The 18,154-nt window shown below is 45.7% G+C and overlaps 1 protein-coding gene across 9 annotated transcripts in view; it reads right to left on the bottom strand.

The window, feature by feature from the left end:
* Positions 1 to 2,366: 2,366 nt before the first annotated feature.
* Positions 2,367 to 18,154, bottom strand: part of fcho2 (FCH and mu domain containing endocytic adaptor 2) — a 38,251-nt gene continuing 22,463 nt past the window's right edge. Inside the window, exons 15-30 of one of the 9 annotated variants that reach the window (XM_030355229.1) lie at positions 17,183 to 17,207; positions 16,622 to 16,666; positions 15,809 to 15,851; positions 15,619 to 15,704; positions 12,673 to 13,215; positions 12,159 to 12,274; positions 11,409 to 11,538; positions 10,894 to 10,971; positions 10,524 to 10,583; positions 9,447 to 9,558; positions 8,129 to 8,284; positions 6,647 to 6,779; positions 6,019 to 6,218; positions 5,715 to 5,779; positions 5,304 to 5,468; positions 2,367 to 4,864 (exon numbers count right to left, since the gene is read on the bottom strand). In XM_030355229.1, coding sequence (XP_030211089.1) covers positions 4,842 to 4,864; positions 5,304 to 5,468; positions 5,715 to 5,779; positions 6,019 to 6,218; positions 6,647 to 6,779; positions 8,129 to 8,284; positions 9,447 to 9,558; positions 10,524 to 10,583; positions 10,894 to 10,971; positions 11,409 to 11,538; positions 12,159 to 12,274; positions 12,673 to 13,215; positions 15,619 to 15,704; positions 15,809 to 15,851; positions 16,622 to 16,666; positions 17,183 to 17,207 — 1,980 coding nt within the window. In that variant the 3' untranslated portion in view covers positions 2,367 to 4,841. The remainder of the gene's footprint in view (positions 4,865 to 5,303; positions 5,469 to 5,714; positions 5,780 to 6,018; positions 6,219 to 6,646; positions 6,780 to 8,128; positions 8,285 to 9,446; positions 9,559 to 10,523; positions 10,584 to 10,893; positions 10,972 to 11,408; positions 11,539 to 12,158; positions 12,275 to 12,672; positions 13,216 to 15,618; positions 15,705 to 15,808; positions 15,852 to 16,621; positions 16,667 to 17,182; positions 17,208 to 18,154) is intronic. The other 8 variants (XM_030355231.1, XM_030355232.1, XM_030355230.1 and 5 more) reach the window with 8 other exon arrangements.

Here is an 18,154-nt window from a genome sequence, read left to right as displayed (position 1 = left end):
CTGTGTGTTTAGACTATCATAACCCTTTCACTCAAAATGGTATCTATAAAATGTCTCTGAACACTGAAACTGTGAAACTGTGAAAACAACAACTACAACATCAATGTAGGATAATGTATGTATCTGTTCTTTCAACTTCTTCGACACCAAAGTACCAAAGAGCAACTGTTTCATGGTATTGGCAGATGGTTTAGGCTTTCAACTTTCTGGCTTTGGGTGAAACGCAGACCGCTGAATGTGTTGGGTTTACGAGGATGGTCTTCCTACACACCAGGGGTCATAGAGACCCTTTAATGAGTGAACGAGTCCAGCCCTAGCTAACGCAACTACTGCTGATATTACACAATGTGACACCATGGACACGGATTAGAGTATTATGGTCTGTGGGTAGGGCAGGAGGTCAACTTTAGCAAGATGACAAACGACCATTGACACCTCACACACAAAAAAAACAGGAAAACAGGACATTTATGGATTGTTATATTAGGTGTTTAACTAAAAACAAGCATGTAGTTCACATAAAGTTGAGCAGCATCTCGTTACTCGCAGACAAGTTACAAACTGGTTATCCCTACTGGAGCTGAAGAACAACAGTGCCTCAGACAGTCCTAAACTGTCACACAGGACATACTTTAGAGGCAATTGGAAAATAGGGAATATTCCCTGGACCAGATCCGACTTGCTCTGAGTTTGAGTAATTCCAAAGAGGTCTTTTGGGCTTTGTATGGGAGCGGGAGAGGAGAAGGAATGGAATCCATATTAATGCAATAAACCTACAACATCCTTGTTGACTCAGATGGTTTTCCACGTGTATGAGAGTGGAGATCAAAAAGGGCACATCAATTACCCAACGTCCATAAATGTTACTGATGTTGTGAGAGCTCTCTTGGATTCTAGAATAACTCAAGTCTAGGGCACCGCTGGGCCTCAGGATAAACACATACGTGATGGTGGACAGTAGCGGCCAACAGAGCCTCTCCCTCTCGCTACCCCCCCCACACACACACACATTCTGCTCTCTCTCTCTCTCCCTCCCTCCCTCTCTCTCTCTCTCTCTCTCCCCCCCGCCCCTCTGGGACGTTTCAGTCTCTCTCTCTACTCCAGGACGTTTCAGTCTCTCTCTCTCTCTACTCCAGGACGTTTCAGTCTCTCTCTCACACACATGGCTTTCGCTGGCTGAACTGTTGTTTTGATTCAGCACTGTATAATAAACCCTAAGGAAAAACTGACAAACCTGACTGAGTTCCCGCACAGGGATTAATAAAGTCTTTCTTATCATCTTCCTTGCCACAGTATATTATTTAATGGATTTATCTTTGGATGTGTGCACTACAAATATTTATCTCCTTTTTATCAGTTGTTATTCCTTATAAAAAGCACATTTTTTTGCTGATTTGTCATTTCTAATATCAAATTCTATAATGGCCTGATTATGTTATTTATATAATAACAATATTTTTGCACTTTTATATAATAAAGAAAAATCGCTGCAAAGGCTTGAAATCGGAGAAAATTAAGTACAATGAATCTAAAATATTCAACCATAGTGAAAACAATAAATGAATTAATACAATTATAACAGCAACAGCCAAACTCTTCAAGGTTCGTCGGGCAGAGTAGAACCGCTCTGCGGTCGGAGCAGTCCTCATACAAAACCATCTGCCACTGTTTGTTTTCAGCCTGGATTTGGGTATAAACACCCTGGGATCTGGATAGGGCCCTGCCAGAGGGACTGAGCCTGTGACTTCTGGCTATTATGGCATTAACGGCTAAAGTATCACAGGGGATAAAGGTAAAGTATTACAGTGGTTAAAGGGACGGTATCACAGTGGTTAAAGGGATGGTACCACAGAGGTTAAAGATAATGTATAACTGTGGTTAAACGGATGGTATTACAGATCAAAAGTAAAGTATCAAAGAGGTTGAAGGTACAGTATCACAGAAGGACATTAAGCTATTCAAATATATAGCTTTATCTGAAAGGCGAGGGAATTTAATGCGAATTGTAATAATGCAAATGTCCCATCATTCTTATACTTTTGTATAATAATACGGGTTGCAATACACTACATGTAGGAGAGCCTATTCAATCTGCATATTACAATTTGACTATAAGATAAATCATAATACAGAGTAAAAATTGCTATGTGGCATAGCCCTTCAGAATGTGAGGCAGTAATCCATCCATTGATATATCAAGTTATTTCTGCTAGCTGTTTCAGTTTCACAGCCTTTGTACTGTTAACGAACGTCTGACAGTATGCCATGGTCAAAATATTAACAGCAATACCTTTAATCACACAATCATTCCCTGCAAAGTGCCCACACATCTTTGCTTACCAATAAAAAAAGACACAGAAGACATATAAAGTAGTCATATTCATATATTTGTATATATTCATATATTACACATTTAATACAGGCACAATGAAATTAAATCATAGACATGAGTGGCTGATATAGCTTTAAAAATGTCCATTTCATGAGAATCATGTACACAATTTTGCTTTTCTTTTTAAACTCTTATTTTACTACAACATATAAACAAAGGAAAAGTGTGAAAGTGACAGAAACGAAAGCCTCGACGATTATCCGTTTTTACGATTTCTGCAGAGACAGCAAGAACCAGCTTGCCAAGATCAACTGCAACTGAAAAAGTTGTGTTTCTTTTTTTCTTAAAGGGACGGTCTATTCTAAAGCATTCGGATCCACGGCAGACTTTGACTTTGACACAACACCCCTGTGTACTTGTGCTCAAACGAGGACAGACGATTTGAGATATACTGTATTTCAAACGGAATGCTCCACACACTGGATGTAGATCTCGGTTTTAGAAAACAATAATACTATGATATTTAAAAGCATGAAAAATAAAGAAATATTAATCTCATTATGTATCAATGCGCCCTTATACGTACAACCATGCTTGAGGATATCAAGCGTATCAATAGCCATCCAAAAATAAATCATTAGTGAATAGTTTCTAAGGAAGATGAATCACAAGAGATAATTTGCGGGTTAATTCGTCAGTGTATCAGACAAAGGTAGCGATATGAATGATAGCACTTTGAAATTAATCCACCGTCCATTCCAACAGGGGAGATGACACCTTGATCCGTAGCAATCCCAGCCTCAAGGGGTCATTAAAAGCCACATTTTGTATGCAACGACAAGAAAATAAATCACATTTCAGGGTAAAAAAAAGCATACTTGGGGAAAACCTTAAAATCACAACAGCCAACCCGGCAAGGTGAGAGGTGTTTTTTGGGGGGTTTGTGCGTTTCTTCCTTGAAGTCGGATTGTTGTTTTGTTTTCAGCCACATCGATTACAATTGAAATCCCAACGCGGTTCACAACGATATCTGTGCCCCACTAGCAACCCTTGAATATTTCTTTGCGGCAGTCATTTTTTGATAAGGCATTTTCGATGCTACTGCGCCTCCGGCAGCCCCCCCTGGACCGCGGGGTGAGGAGGGGTCGAGGCCTGCGAACGATTTCCAATTAAAAAAGAGGACTTATAAAAGACTTCAATAAAAAAATAAACAAAAACATTGGTGAAGGCAAACATGTCTTATTGGCCGACTGGAAGACAAGACTGGGGGTTGTATAAACTGGAGGCGTTTTCCCTTTCTCATCCTGATCAAGGAGTATAAAATGAACACGACTAGCCCACGACGACAGGCCCTCTGCTCATGCGCTATGCTTTGGCACGCAAACGACGGAAGGAAGGCGAGATTCAGGAACGCTTCTCCGTACGTTTTGGCGGGCACGCAATGACACTGTTTTGAATCTGCTTAAAAAATGTACTTGAAAAAGACACTTGTTTCATGCAAAAAACTAATTGTTCCATTTACCTTGCTGCCGTTTTATAATAAAAGGGACTTATTTAAAATACGTCTACCTGGACTACACGGAAACTTACATTTATACGAAACGTAATACGGGCATGTTTAAGAACTTGTGCTAGCCCTCCGAAGACCCGGTTAGTAACAGTGTTGAGGATTAGCCCTGTTGATATCCCCATGGATACGGTGAAAAAAGATGCATAAAGCTGAATCATCAAAGCACAAACGAGGACAGATATCGGTAGGCACTGGATGTTTCTTGTTTTTTTTGCGTTCCTTTTTTGTCATTAAAGCAATTTAAAATCTTAGATGCCCACGACTTCGAACTGAGGGTGTGGCCTGGCATGTTCTGAGAGACTGAGAGGATTTATAGTGTTTCAGCGATCATTTGTCTTCATTGTTTCATTGCACGTGACCATAAAGAGAGTAGAGAGAGGAGGGGAGAACAGGAACCCAACCTGAGCACGGGTTGGGCTGAGGCTCGCAGCACATACTATTCAGTGCAACTATTTACAGTGGAAAGGGCAGAGAAGCATAAAGTAGGTGTTCCTCTTCCTCAGAAAACATTGGTTTTATACATTCCTCATAGAAAAGAGAGGGGAGGGGGGAAAGAGGGTATTCAAAAATTGGCCGGAAAGATTGGTTAGTGCACATTTTTCTTTGCTTTTTTTGTTTTCGTGATTTCATATAATATAGTTTTATTTTTTTACCTAATCCATAAAATTGTTTGTACAAAAAAAGTGATTTGATCAGAGAGCGTGACACCTGTACAGTTCCTGAAGGCTCGTCCCAGTATTCATACTCTGGTTCACTTTCTATTAAATAGTGTATAGTACTCAGTGCTGCCCCTTTACTGTAGTGAAACTTTCGGTTCCGAGGAAAAAAAAGGAGGGATAAAGAGAGCGCGCTCAGGTGTTCCGACTGCAGCGGGAGGCAGATCCAGAACGTCCAGGGAGGTCGTCATGGCAACCCTCAGCATTCTAGAGAAGCTTCCAATCAACAGTCAGCCATGTAGCGTCCTGTGGAAGCGAGACGTAGGATCAGATGATCACGCACAGCTCCTTCGACGACGTTAGATGACATCTGAACATTGTCTTGGTATATTGGCGGGTTGATACCAAAATTATATATAAAACGATAAAATAAAAACTGGGCCTCATCGCTGTGACCTCCTGAGAACAAACTTTGCCTTTTCCATGCTAATGCTAACACACTTATGCGCTAACACGACACGGTCTTAACACATAGACACATACTTATGTGCCGTATGTTATGAGCACGTTAGCATGCTAACGGTGTATAGCATGCAGGTGCGTGTTAGTGCGTTGGCATTAGCATGGTCAACTCAGCATAAGCACATGTCTAAAAAATATATAGTCGTTACCATACAATCCTGTTAAATGTTTTTTCGGTTTTTCTCCTTCACTTTGAGGAGAGGGAGCGGGCGGCCGTACGTACCCGTGGCGAACCTCTTCTTGGTGAGGGACAGCCGGTAGCCAGGCCCCTGCAGCTCCATGTCCACCCCCGACAGGGTGCTGCCCTCGTTCATGAACTGCACCGCCAGGGTGGCCGGCGTGGACGGCCCGCTGGACAGCTCGAACTTAGCCCTGAGAGAGCCCGCGCCTGGGGCACCACACACACACACACACGCACACACACACACACACAATCACACACACGCACACATTCAACAGTAAAACATAAATAATCCTAAATAACAAAGATCTGAACACAGGACAGAGACAAAAACGTCAACAGATCCAACAGAGCAGTCGTTGCCGTCAACACTGTCATGTTAGCGGTATATGTAGCGGGGGAGGAAGGGAATCCCCCAGAGCGGACGCCGAGGACACACACGCGTGACGTTACCTTCGTTGTCGCTCTTGTCCGAGATGTCGCTCAGCTTCCACAGGAACTTTTTCTGCTCTGCATTCCTGAGGGGCGGAAACAAAAGACACACAAAAAAAACCCTCTGTTATTCCTGAGGTTTTAATTCACTCCCTCTCATCCACGGTGACATGGCTATTTGTGCATTTGTGTTTTCCAAATGTATGACGTATTTGGTGACACTCCCCGACGGGCGACGCAACACAGCGTGCCGGGATCTGAACGGTAACGTTCGCGGAAGCGTCGCCGTGACGACCCCATGCGAGAGCAGGAGGCTCGGTCTCACCAGATGCCGTTGGGCAGCGCCTGCATGCTGGTCACGCCCCCGTCCACGGGCACCAGGATCTGGACGTTGGCCAGGGAGCCCGGGCCGGACATGGGCTCCGGGTTGAAGCGGTAGTCCAGGCAGAGGTCCGTGGTGCCGGCCGCGCACTTCCAGTACACCGCCAGGTTGAGCGGCGTGGACTGGATGCCGCTGGAGTGCACCTGGTCAAACGCGCACACGCACACATGCAATACAAGCTAGCGTTAAGGCCAGATCTCAAGCGCTGCTTCATATTGGTAGCAGGAAAATCTATATAATGATATTTATTTAATGAATGAAGCACTTTTTCAAAGACTATTTTTGACACGAAATAGACTTGAAGACTAGACTGAGTGTGGGCACTGTTCTAATGTATCAGGAGCATATTGCTTACAGCAGTTGCCGTCATTCTGATGTCTACCATTATTTTAAAGCTAATTTCATGTTGCCGATTCATTTCCTTGTTTATTTGTATTTATTTAGTATTGCTGTTTTGGATCAGACTTCTCGCAGATGTACAAAGGTGCTCATATAAGACAATGTTAGCTGTGTTGATGAACCCCTGGGTAACGGAGCTAATTGGTGTATTCTGGGGTGTAGCTCCACAGACCTGGTATTTCAAGATGTCCACGTTGTAGTACGAGGCGGTGGGGTTCTGCTCGGCGGCCTTCCTAAGGTAGGACATCAGCGCCGGCATGTTGAACCAGAAGTCCTTGGAGTTGGAGTCACTCTGAGAGGCGTCGCTACAGATACACACACACACAGGAACAGAGTCACACATACACACAGCGATCAAAGGCTCAATTATTCATCAGGCCCTCTTGGCTTTCAGTGTAAAGCTCCAACAGCTTGGAAAGAATGACCGGGCACGTAACCGAGCGGCCCATTAAATCACCACCCCTTTAATTCAATTAGTCAGGCCATGAGGCCTTGGAATAACACACAGAGAGAGCGAGAGAGAGCGAGAGCAAGAGCGAGCGAGAGAGAGAGACAAAATAAATCATCTTGAGTATTTGATCTGGTCCACAAAATAAATTATCAAAAACTGTAAGTCTTTGTAAGACTTACTACCCAACTACCTTGTTAGCCAAAACAAATGTCTCTGGTCTATTCGTCTCAACACTTATGAGAGAAAAAACCTGAGGCCAAAAAAACGGGCAGTCTGTATTGATTTAGATGACTGGAATACGGGATACTGACGTTTTTTGTTTTTTTTCGGTTGAGGAATAACTGTTATTCCCCTGTGGCTGACAGAGGCTGGGATTAGCCCTGTTAAAACCAAACCGCCGTTATTAGAAGCGGGTGTTTGGAAAATGTTTTTTTTTGTATTCCACATTCCTGTATGGAGGATCCTTAGGCAGTACGGGGTTATGAATGTTGATGAACGCTACAACCTAGCGGCTAAGCTACGATGACAGAGATGCTAATTTACCTTCCCCATGTCAACACTGACTCAACATTCATGTCATCTGATGCCTCATTGTAACACCGAGCCAGCTGCGCAGGCAAATTAAAACAGTGCTACGTTCAAGATTCACATTCAACACAACATTGTCCTGGAAAAACACTACAGAACAGTATAGCGTTGTGCTTACATTTGTTTTCTGAAAGACTTCAATGGTGTAAATTATATTGCACAAACCTGGTTCAAGTTCAACATCATAAGACAAATTCAACCTAGTCCTGATCGCCTGGATTAAAGATAGGGTTGGCAATCCAGCCAGAGTTAGATATCATCTGAAAGTATGAAGCCGGAAGAAATCCCATCTTCCATCCAGGCCCCCCGCCAGAACCACCCCAGAACACAGGACTAGCTCGCTAGCTTTAGCAGTAGGTCTGTTGAAGACTAGGCATGCACAATGAGTGCTGAATGAAATTCAGCTAAAAACATTTTAGTTTTTGTTTTGTCAGAGCATTAGATGTATTGATCGCTGTCGGGTGTAAAGAGGTCCTCACAAAATCTGATAAAAATAATGCTTCTAGAATAAACGGCCTACCCTAGCTGTGTGACATGTCAATGTCTAAAACCTGCAGGAAGTCCCGCCTACCTGTGACATGTCAACATCTACAGCCCTTAGGAAGTCCCGCCTACCTGTGCAGCAGCTGCTGGTTGGGCAGCACCTGTTCCAGACGGCTGGTGTTCTTCAGCCTGAAGGTGAGCACGGCGGGGGAGGGGTTGGAGGTGAACACCTTGATGATGCCCATAGGGAAGGACAGCGTCATGTCCCCCGTGATCTTCACGATGCACCTGCAACACAAGACCGAGGTGTGAACCCCTGACCTATGGGAGAGATGAGGGGCAGGGGGCGGTGGCGCTGGGTTCTCGACCCGCAGGGTGGTCATACGGGCTGACACAGAACACATCGTTGTTCAATGATCTGTGTTGTCAATGGTAACCCAAGGGGCCTACTGTGCAAACAGCAAGTGGCAGCATAAGATTATATTATATTGGCCACCATTAAGATACCCACAGGGAATGTTAGGATGAATACACTGTTCAGATAAGGGTTTATTGTCAAACGTATCAGAAGTGTTGTTTTAGTCCAGCCTTACTGAAGTAGCATCAAGTCCATTAGGGTCCACAACCTCAAACGAGAGTGTCAACCCCCTGCTTTAAACTTAATTTGTATAAACATGTCTTTATCCATGGCACCGTGCTATCGTACCACGAGTGCGTGCCTTACAGCATGGCGGGGCCCCGGTGGGAATCAAACCCCTAACCCGGGCAGTGCTACCGCCATGCTCCGACCGTGGAGCGCGATGGGGCCAACCTGCCGCATGCCTCCCAATGCAGGGCTTATTCAGATATGTTCCATTCGCTATGCCCCCCTCCCCCCACCCGCACCACCACCACCACCACCATCACTACCCTTACAAAAATAACATCTTTCGCTTTTTCCACGTCGGCAATTGAGCAGCAGTTAACCAATAAAAAGAGTGTATGTTTTCTCGGCATGGCCTTTTAATGTGCCCCATGTGGGCCGTCCCCCAACTGAGGAACGGTGTCAGACTCACACAAATCTTCTACGCATTCCATGCATGCAACCGAGGGGCACACACACACACACACACACACGCACGCACACACATAAGCACTCAAACACATACATACGCAAAGACACATAATCGCTCACACAGACACACACACACACACACACACACAGAAGTGCTCACACACACACACACACACACACACACACACACACACACACACACACACACACACACACACACACACACACACACACACACACACACACACACACACACAAGGTTTTGCCCACATGTCAGCATTCCTAATAGGACTCTCCGAGCCTCTTTGAAACAGGAATAACTGAAAATGACGTGCAATTTGTCAACAGCTCGCCAACGTTTTGGGGGGGTTTCAAGACCGCTGGCATGCGACATACTTGCTGGGGTCTGCTCCTTTGAAGTAGGCGTTGACGGACTCTGTGAACGCAACGGCGATGGGCAATGCATCGTGGGACGCCAGCGTAATGGGACTGGGGCCGCGGGACGTTCCTGGAGTGAGAAAAATGTAAACACGTGTGTTATTATTCTGCTGATGTGGTCAGGATTAGGTTATGGTGCAGGAGCTACATGAGTCGAAGAGCCTGCTCTGTTTCACAGGGCGGCTGAAAATCGTGCAAAGAACCTTTATTCAATTCATATTGTTGTTATTATTTATGTTTAGTTTTTCTTTTACTCATTCGAACACGTCAGTCCTTCAGTATGAAGCTTTTCAATACAAGAACGAACAAAACAAATAAGACTTATAAGAAAAGATACAACAACAAAAGTGTTTGCATTCAGTATAGCTTAAATCCATTAATAAGTGCTTTAGTCCATTCAATACAGTATTGTATGGTTCATCAAAAATAAAAGCTTATCAAACAGTTATCACACATCCATAACAATAATACAATAAACAATCTAATGACAATCAACATAGAACATGGATTAGATACAGAGCTACAGATGCAGATAACTTTATTGATCCAGGACCAGGAGGAGATGATGTTAGAAAGTCACACAAACGTTAAACAGACACTTCGATGAGTTCAGGTAGAGGAGTGCCGACTTAACTGGTGAGTCACATGACACAGTTTCACCCAGCGGGTAAGACAGACGGCCGGCACGAGTGTTAGTCGACGAGAGCAACGCGGGGGGTTCAACGACTGTGATTAAACACCCAGAATAGATGCAAAACCTAGAAGGTATCACCTCCTTTTGGAGGTTTTATATTTACACTATCAACGTTTTGGGAATTCCTGTACGATGTTATGCTTTGAGTCTATAAGGAACAGTGTATGACAAGGCCTTGATTTCATTATTGTTTTGTACTTGAAGAAAGAAACTGGTATTGGATTTAAAAATACATAATTAACATTTTTGGAGGATTGGAATGCCTACTTAGTGAAGTACTGTGTAAGTCGTTACACCCCCCGGGTAAGATGAGCCCTTCTCTATACGGAGCGCACCCCTACCTGCAGGCGTCTCAGAGCGCTTCTCATAGGTGGGCAGCTTGGCTATGAAATCATCATCCTCTTTACCAGCCAAAGTAATGAACAAAGCATAAACACAATGAATGAGCGTGAGAGTGAGAGGGAGAGTGAGAGAGCGAGAGAGAGACAAAGCAAAATTGAAGAAGCGATGAAAGCTACTCGTGGAGATGACTGAGACGATGAAGATGAAGACATTGCTTGGTTTAGCATGGCACTGCTTCTCTGGTGAAAGGGTTAGGGTTAGTCCGTTTGCATCCAGTGGTTGTAAATGGTTAAGCCCTAGGGTCAGGGTGAGGGGTCAGGATCAGGGTTGGGGGTCACGGTCAGGGTCAGGAGGCGGGGCCAGACTCACTCTGGAAGGCGGGGAGGGGAGGGAGGAGCTGCTCTGGCTCCAAAGAAGAGAGGGCCAGGGGATAGAGAGGCTCAGGTCCTGAAACAAGCGCAGAGGAGGAGGTCAGAGGTCACCGTGGGGAGGAGATCAGAGATGGAGGAGGAGGGTTGGAGGAGGAATAAAGGGGTCTTGCAGTGGGAAAAGGTATGGTTTAGGGCAGTGTAGAGCTTAAATAGAAACAACAATAACTTTGGAACAAGAGTAATTAAAGAAGGAAACGTTTTGATGCAAGGATGAAAAGCACGGCAGGAAAGAGCAAGGGCGGCAGACCGGATCAATCTGGACAGCTTCATTCCACCAAGTGTATGTGTGTCTACGAGTGTGCGTGGGCGTTGGCGTGTACGTGCGTTTGTGTGTATGTATTTGTGTGTGTACGTGCGTGCGTGTATGTGTGTGTTTGTGCATACGTGCATAGGTGTATGTGTGTGTATGTGTATGTGTATGTGTGTGTGTGTGCGGGTGTGTGCGTGACTCACCGACGGTGGGCGTGTTGCTGGCGCTCATGGAGGCGTTGGAGGACAGCGAGGAGGAGCTCTCTGCCCGGGCCAGGGGGGCCGGGGAGGGCGGGCTGGCCCCGGCCGTCTTGGGGGGGCTGAAGGGTCGGACCTGCGGGGGTACGGGTCAATCAGCGCCGCTCAGACCTCAACGCCAACTCAGGCGCTTCAACTGCGAGTCAGCCATTGGACGGCTTTTAATCCAAAGCAACATTTCTTTATAGATATTAAAGGTACCATATGTAAAAAGAATAGTTTTGAAATGTGCACTGAAACACATCTGCCAACTTGACGCTAGCTTTAAGGCTACAGGGAACCATATTAATTACTCTGACTCTGCACATAAAGCTCATGCTATGTTTTCATAGTGAGCGTGGGGGCTGGGGTCTGGAGAGAGTAGGGAGATGGCTGTCTTCTACTCAAATAAACGTTCCTTTCTCGAGGATGCCTACTAATGTCGCATTCTCGTTCATTTGGGTTCTCTACTTACAATTACTTTGTATAATTATATGAACAATATATAATGCTATAGATTCATATTCATGTATCAATGTATATTGATAATAAATTAATGTATTTTTTTTTATTCATTTCATAAAGATTACTTATTTATATGTACAAAACTTTCCCCATCAGCCCAGGGCCGAGGGCTTTGAATCAACAACCTCTCTTATAGGGGGTTCAAACGGTCCCTGGGTACAAGAACACCCCATCCCATCGCGTCCTGCTTACGATCTCATTGATCCCGCTGAGTTTCCCGGTGGGCAGCTTGGGTCTGGACGAGGGTCTGGGGGGGGGCACCAGGGCCCCAGCCGTCAGCGGGGTGGTGGGTCTGGCGAGGGCCGGCCCTGGGAGGAGAGGGAGGAGCGGGGGGGTCAGTACGTAGAGAGTAGGAGGGAGAGGCTGGAGGAACAGAGACCACAGCAGGCGTGAGGAGTCAACGCACTCGGGGCATTCACCAAACAAACTGAAGCACATGCTTACATGGCACACACACAAAAACGTAATCATAACGCAATCGCATGAACAACATAGGGAAAAAACTGAAAATAAACACCAGAAAAACAAAAGGAAATCGATAAGTACGCGTTGCAGGAGTGAAACAATACATATTAAAACGAATGCAAGAACGTGACAACTCAACCCAAAACAAAATAAAACAAGCAAATGAGAAACCCATTGAAAACACAACTCAAAGTGCAGTCCGACGCTCAGGCAGGCACACATCTATCAGAACCAGTGTTACCGGCGCTCAGCGGGCCGACCGGCGCCACGCCCACAGACGCCTGGCTGTTATTGGTCACAGGCGCGGACGGCGACACGTCCCGGACCGGGGGTTTGACGGCGCCGCCGGCGGCCATCTTGCAGTCGTACGATCCGTCGGCCGCGCTGTCGGACAGGAAGCGCTTGGCCCGCCCCCCGCCGCCGCCGCCGCCGCCACTCCACTGGGGCTGTCCGTCGCTGAAGGCCATCCACCGGCTCTGGGACCAGGACAGCGCCGAGAGGGCGTCGCCGCCGGCGCCGGCGGTGCGGGGCGGCGGGGGCCCGGCGGCCGGGTCGGGGTCGGTGTCGGGGTCGAGCAGGAGGGGGAGGAGCGGCGGGAGCAGGTCCCCGGGGGTGTGGGAGGTGATGGGGGCGCTGCGGGCCCGGGCCGCCAGGGGCCTGGCCCCGGCTCCGATGGGGATCTCCGGGGAGCCCAGCGAGGAGGTGGGGGACGAGGAGAAGGATGAGGAGCAAGGCTCCAGGGGCCGGCTCTCAGTGGGAGGAGGGGGAGAGGGCCGGAGCGCCACTGATAGGAGGAGGGTGGAACAGAGCGAGGTTTAAAGGGAGGAGAACGCAGAACCAGCAGAGCAAAGCGGTCAACACTTGATGAGGTGGAGTAAAGCCAACACACGGGAGCTCAACACCTTTGGATCGTGAAGCGTTCAAATGCAATCATAGAGGAATCAGTTGAACGTCAGACAAAACTGTGATCTGATTGGATGCTGAAGAGGTCAGCGTCAATGGGGTCAAAGTTTCAATTGTTTGAACTTTGAGTACAGCGTCCAATGGGAGGATCAGAGCTGTCTGCTATGATCTGACTCATCGCGTGTTGACCGTTACACTCTTCACACGTCACAGAATGTACGAATCCTTTGCTGCAATGTCAAACATCAATTAAGTAGCAGCGGTTCTTTGAAAAAGCACTTTCATGTTAGTTTGTTAAGACGTCGAGCATTTTTAAATCTGCAATCCAAAAAAGATTAGCATCATCTCTTGCCACTCAGTTGTTGGCGTAAGGATGGTGGTCATCAAATAGGAGGTCATCAAATACAATCAATTGAGGGTCCACCACTCCAAATCCAATTCAATGGTTTTCTTAAGCAAATCATTGGTTGGGGTACGCAAGTCAATGAATACTCAGGGAAAAGTGCTGTCAGTTCAGTTGGTTCATCAAAACGGACATGTCAATCAAACAATCAATTCTGAGAGCAGTGTTCATCAAGATGGACACACACACACACACACACACACACACACACACACACACACACACACACACACACACACACACACACACAATCCATCTATCCAGTAGCAACACAGATAAACGGTCATCAATGTGTGTAATCCCATTATAGTTAGTTTTAAACCTGCACTATGTAACTTTATGTAACTTCTGCAGCTATTTACTCCATAAAACATATCTGATGAAGAAATGTTCTCTAGAATAAAATGTGCCCTTCCATGAGTCAGTCAATCCAGGGTTTAGCGACAACTGAATCCACTAAAGGCTTCTAATGAGAAACGTACATTGTGCAGCTTTAATACAAAGTATTAACTAATGTTATTCCATAAAAGTGTAAATAGCAACAAATCAAAGTTGGAAATTCGATAATGCATGCATTAAACACTTTTATGCTCCAACATGTACCAAACATACTGATTGTACCTGGTGCATCTGGCAGAAAGACCTCTAAGTCATTCATCAGATGGGAAGGGGATGAAGAGATTTGGCAGAATATAGAGGCAAGGTCTGTCAAAGACAGATGGATAGAGAAGATACAGCGTCAGAAAAAATGGAATCACAAATCACAAAATGTAAACGGAAAGTAACTTAAAACAAAAATCAAAAACAAAAAACATAATTTAAAGGTGCACACGATGGTGCCATTTCAACCTTTAATGGTCCTCTGGCGGAAACACACACACACACACACACACACACACACACACACACACACACACACACACACACACACACACACACACACACACACACACACACACACACACACACACACACACACACACACAGGCCTTCACAGCTGATGCTGCAATTGGTGCCAATTAACAGGGGATTACGACTCACCCAGGAGATGGGTCAATGCTAACACAACTCTGTTTAAACAGACATTGGAGTCACGTGTGCATAAAGTCACGCTAACTAGCTTCCATGCTAACTCTGCTATATGGCCAATGTAGAAACATGGCTGCCACATGCTAATAAGTAGTTTTCTTTCAACAAGGAAAATAAAATAACACTGAAGTTGTAGAGGAAAACTATCCCTTCATAGGTTCATTTTGAAACACCTGCTGTTCACCACAGTCCGGTCATCTGTAACGTAACGCGTCATAACCTGTAAAAAACTCTTTCACAAGATGGCCACCGCCACCAGTTAGAATTCCCTCAAGTCAAGTGTTTTAGTTGGCTTTCAGGGGTCAGCAGCCCCATTCGGCCAAACATTAGAGGAGAGGCTTCCAACTGAGTCGATAGGAAAAAGGAGAGAGAGAGAGAGAGAGAGAGAGAGAGAGAGAGAGAGAGAGAGAGGGAGAGGGAGAGGGAGAGGGAGAGGGAGAGAGAGAGAGAGAGAGAGAGAGAGAGAGAGAGAGAGATGTAATGGAGCATGGACAGAGTGGGTGGAGGGGGGTGGCGGAGGTGGTGAGCAACGGAGAGTGAAAACGACAGAGTAAACAGTCGTAAAACACCGCTAACGGCCCCGCGGAGCACGACCCCCTTGAAAGCCAGACGTTCAGGTTTCACCACATTCTCCTCTTCCACATAAAGTACGACCTCACGGGGATAACACACACCGCAAAGTCAGCCGGAGAACACCAGCGCTTCACAAGAAATAGGAAATCGCTTCTCAGGCCAACACACCATTTAAACCAGTGGTCATGGAGTCGTCAGTGGAGAACCGATGGAGGTTACCTGCTGATGAAGACACCGAGGAAGAGGAGCCGGCCAGGGTGGGGCTGAAGGGGTCCAGGGACAGCAGGTCATTGTTGGTCAGTTTGCTAAAACACAGGCAGATAAAGGAGGTGGATGAGAGGGACTGCGGTCATCTGAGGCTGGTGGTGCACCACAGTGCTGCTGGTCTGGTCGCCACACATATACTCACTCGTTAAAGGACGCTGCTGTTCTGTTTTTCGACAGCTCATCGCCTACAGAATAAGGCATAAATACATAATTAGATGATGAAAATCTAAAATATAACAAATCTACAAAAAAAACAGTTAGATGGGGAAAAGCCACATTTGCTATAAAGTTCAGTATTTTTTCTACACAACTCAAAGTTGCACTATTAGAAATCATATGAAAATGTGGTAAATGTGATAGGGTTAGCTACCACATTTGGTATAATTTTGAGGTTTAAAGGTAGAATTGTTTTTGACTGATATACAGGTAGCCAGTGGATTAGATACAACCCATTTTAGGCTTGCTTTGAGCAACTTTTACAGTTCAATCCCTTCTGTTCAAAGTTATTTGGAATGATAATGTTTAAAGCATAAAAGCCTTCCACGCACGACTCGCTCAGAAACCAAGGGGTTCTGTGCACAACCATGGCGGCAAAATGGCCACGCAGTCTGGAGCCGTGAATGGGTTGTATTACCATTACCAAAATCACACATCATTCCAAATGTTGACCAAAAGTGTTGGCGGTGGAGGTAAATAGCGTTTAAGTTCTTCCATTAGCATACTTTTGATTTATTTGTTGCTAGTTTGCTAGTACCAGAGTTATGGAACGAGGCGGGAATAGTCGGAGCACCCGCGGAAACCCAACCAGAGTATCAGAATCACTAAACAACAAGGTGTAGCAGCGAAGCACCGGGAGATAGCATGTTAGAAGGGGTTAGCTGATTAGGTTTTCTGTTGTTCAGTAAAACGCACCTAGCGTCAATGAAAGGAGACTCACTAGAGAAGACATACTCACCGGGGACCTGAGGCTTAGAGCTTAACGAAGACATTCTCGAGACCCCTAAGCGTACATAGAGTGTGAATCTACCGGCGCCATTAAGGGACATTCATCAACTGCTCAAATAAACAACGTTGGTTTAGTGTTCCCTGAATTGTCTTTTTCCCAGTAAGGAAAACAGAACTGCCTGGTAGAATCAAATATGATTTGTTTTTCCTTCAAATATACATTTTATTTAATTGTATTAACAAATCAATTTTTAACATCAGTGGGAGATAGATAGACTGTATATCTTGGGCTCAACCAAAACGTATCTGAAATGAAGCGTTGGAAAACACACATGGCAGTAGACAGCCTTCAGTTACACATCTATACAAAAATGTTGCATTCAAAATAGCGTGAGTTGTTAAGAGGTGATTTTAGCTTAAATTTGTGGCGATTCCCTCTTTTTCCCCAAAGCCGACTCAATGAAGAACAGCTGGGGCCGAGATAGATATGTCTGAAGAGTTCCATGCTCAACCCCCTTAACAACGCTTGACATCACGCACGCACGAACAAAGATCTGAGAAAATCACTCACTGGATTGGTTCCTCCGCATCTGACCCTAAAGAAAACACAAAGACAGAGAAGAGCCTGGATTAATCACAGCCAAGACAAATTGGAAACCACATCTTTAACACCGTACTCCTTTTGGGGGCGTCTCAAGAGAGAATCGCCAAATATAGCAAGTCTTTCTTATTACATATTGATATATATACCAGGGAACAGGACCGTCTAGTCATTAGGGTGACTCCCTGCTGAAAGGTTCTGGGTTTGAATCCCCAACGGTGGCATGGTACAGTTAGGCAGCCTTTAGCAAAGTGTCTATAACTCCTACCTGCTTATTAAGGACACCCAGAAAGTACATCACAAAATCACTGCGAGTCGCTTTGAATAAAAGCATCTGCTCCATGAGTAAAGACCAATAAAGCACACGAAAAGTGACTAAAACAACAGGTAAAGTACATGGCCAGAACAACTGTGCACTACATCAAGTATTTCCACCAAGTATGCAGTGTTATTTACTCGTGTATGGCGGTGCGTCAGGCTTCCCGTGTTATGGTTCATTCTGAATATCTCCACAGGGACGACGTTCGGCGATACGTTATGAGACAAATGAGAGTCCGAAAGGGGAACCATACATCTCCCCCCATCCCCAGTGGCTGACACTATACGTTTCCTGCTTCGGAACAAGCGAAAAAGATAAAAAAAAAGAAGCCGACATAAATCTCAGGTAAACTCTGGGCTCACACATACCAGACGTTAAACCGAGGCTGAAGAATTCATCAGCCCATGTTCCTGACCTCCACTTGCCCATCCGTCACCGGGAGCAACGAGAGGAGGGCAAGGGGCCCTTCACACACTTCAGCCGGGCCCCCAGTGCCGAGCGGGCCCCGGGACATAGATCCAACAAGTCTAACCCCCCGCGCACACGCACACACACACACACACACGTACAGGCTACCGGCCCATTGCATGTATATTCACTCCATCAATTTCAATAAAGAACTC

This window comes from Gadus morhua, chromosome 4, assembly GCF_902167405.1.
Source record: "Gadus morhua chromosome 4, gadMor3.0, whole genome shotgun sequence".
NCBI lineage: Eukaryota > Metazoa > Chordata > Actinopteri > Gadiformes > Gadidae > Gadus > Gadus morhua.
Note: the sequence above shows the minus strand (reverse complement) of the source record. Positions and strands in the feature narration are given on the sequence as shown.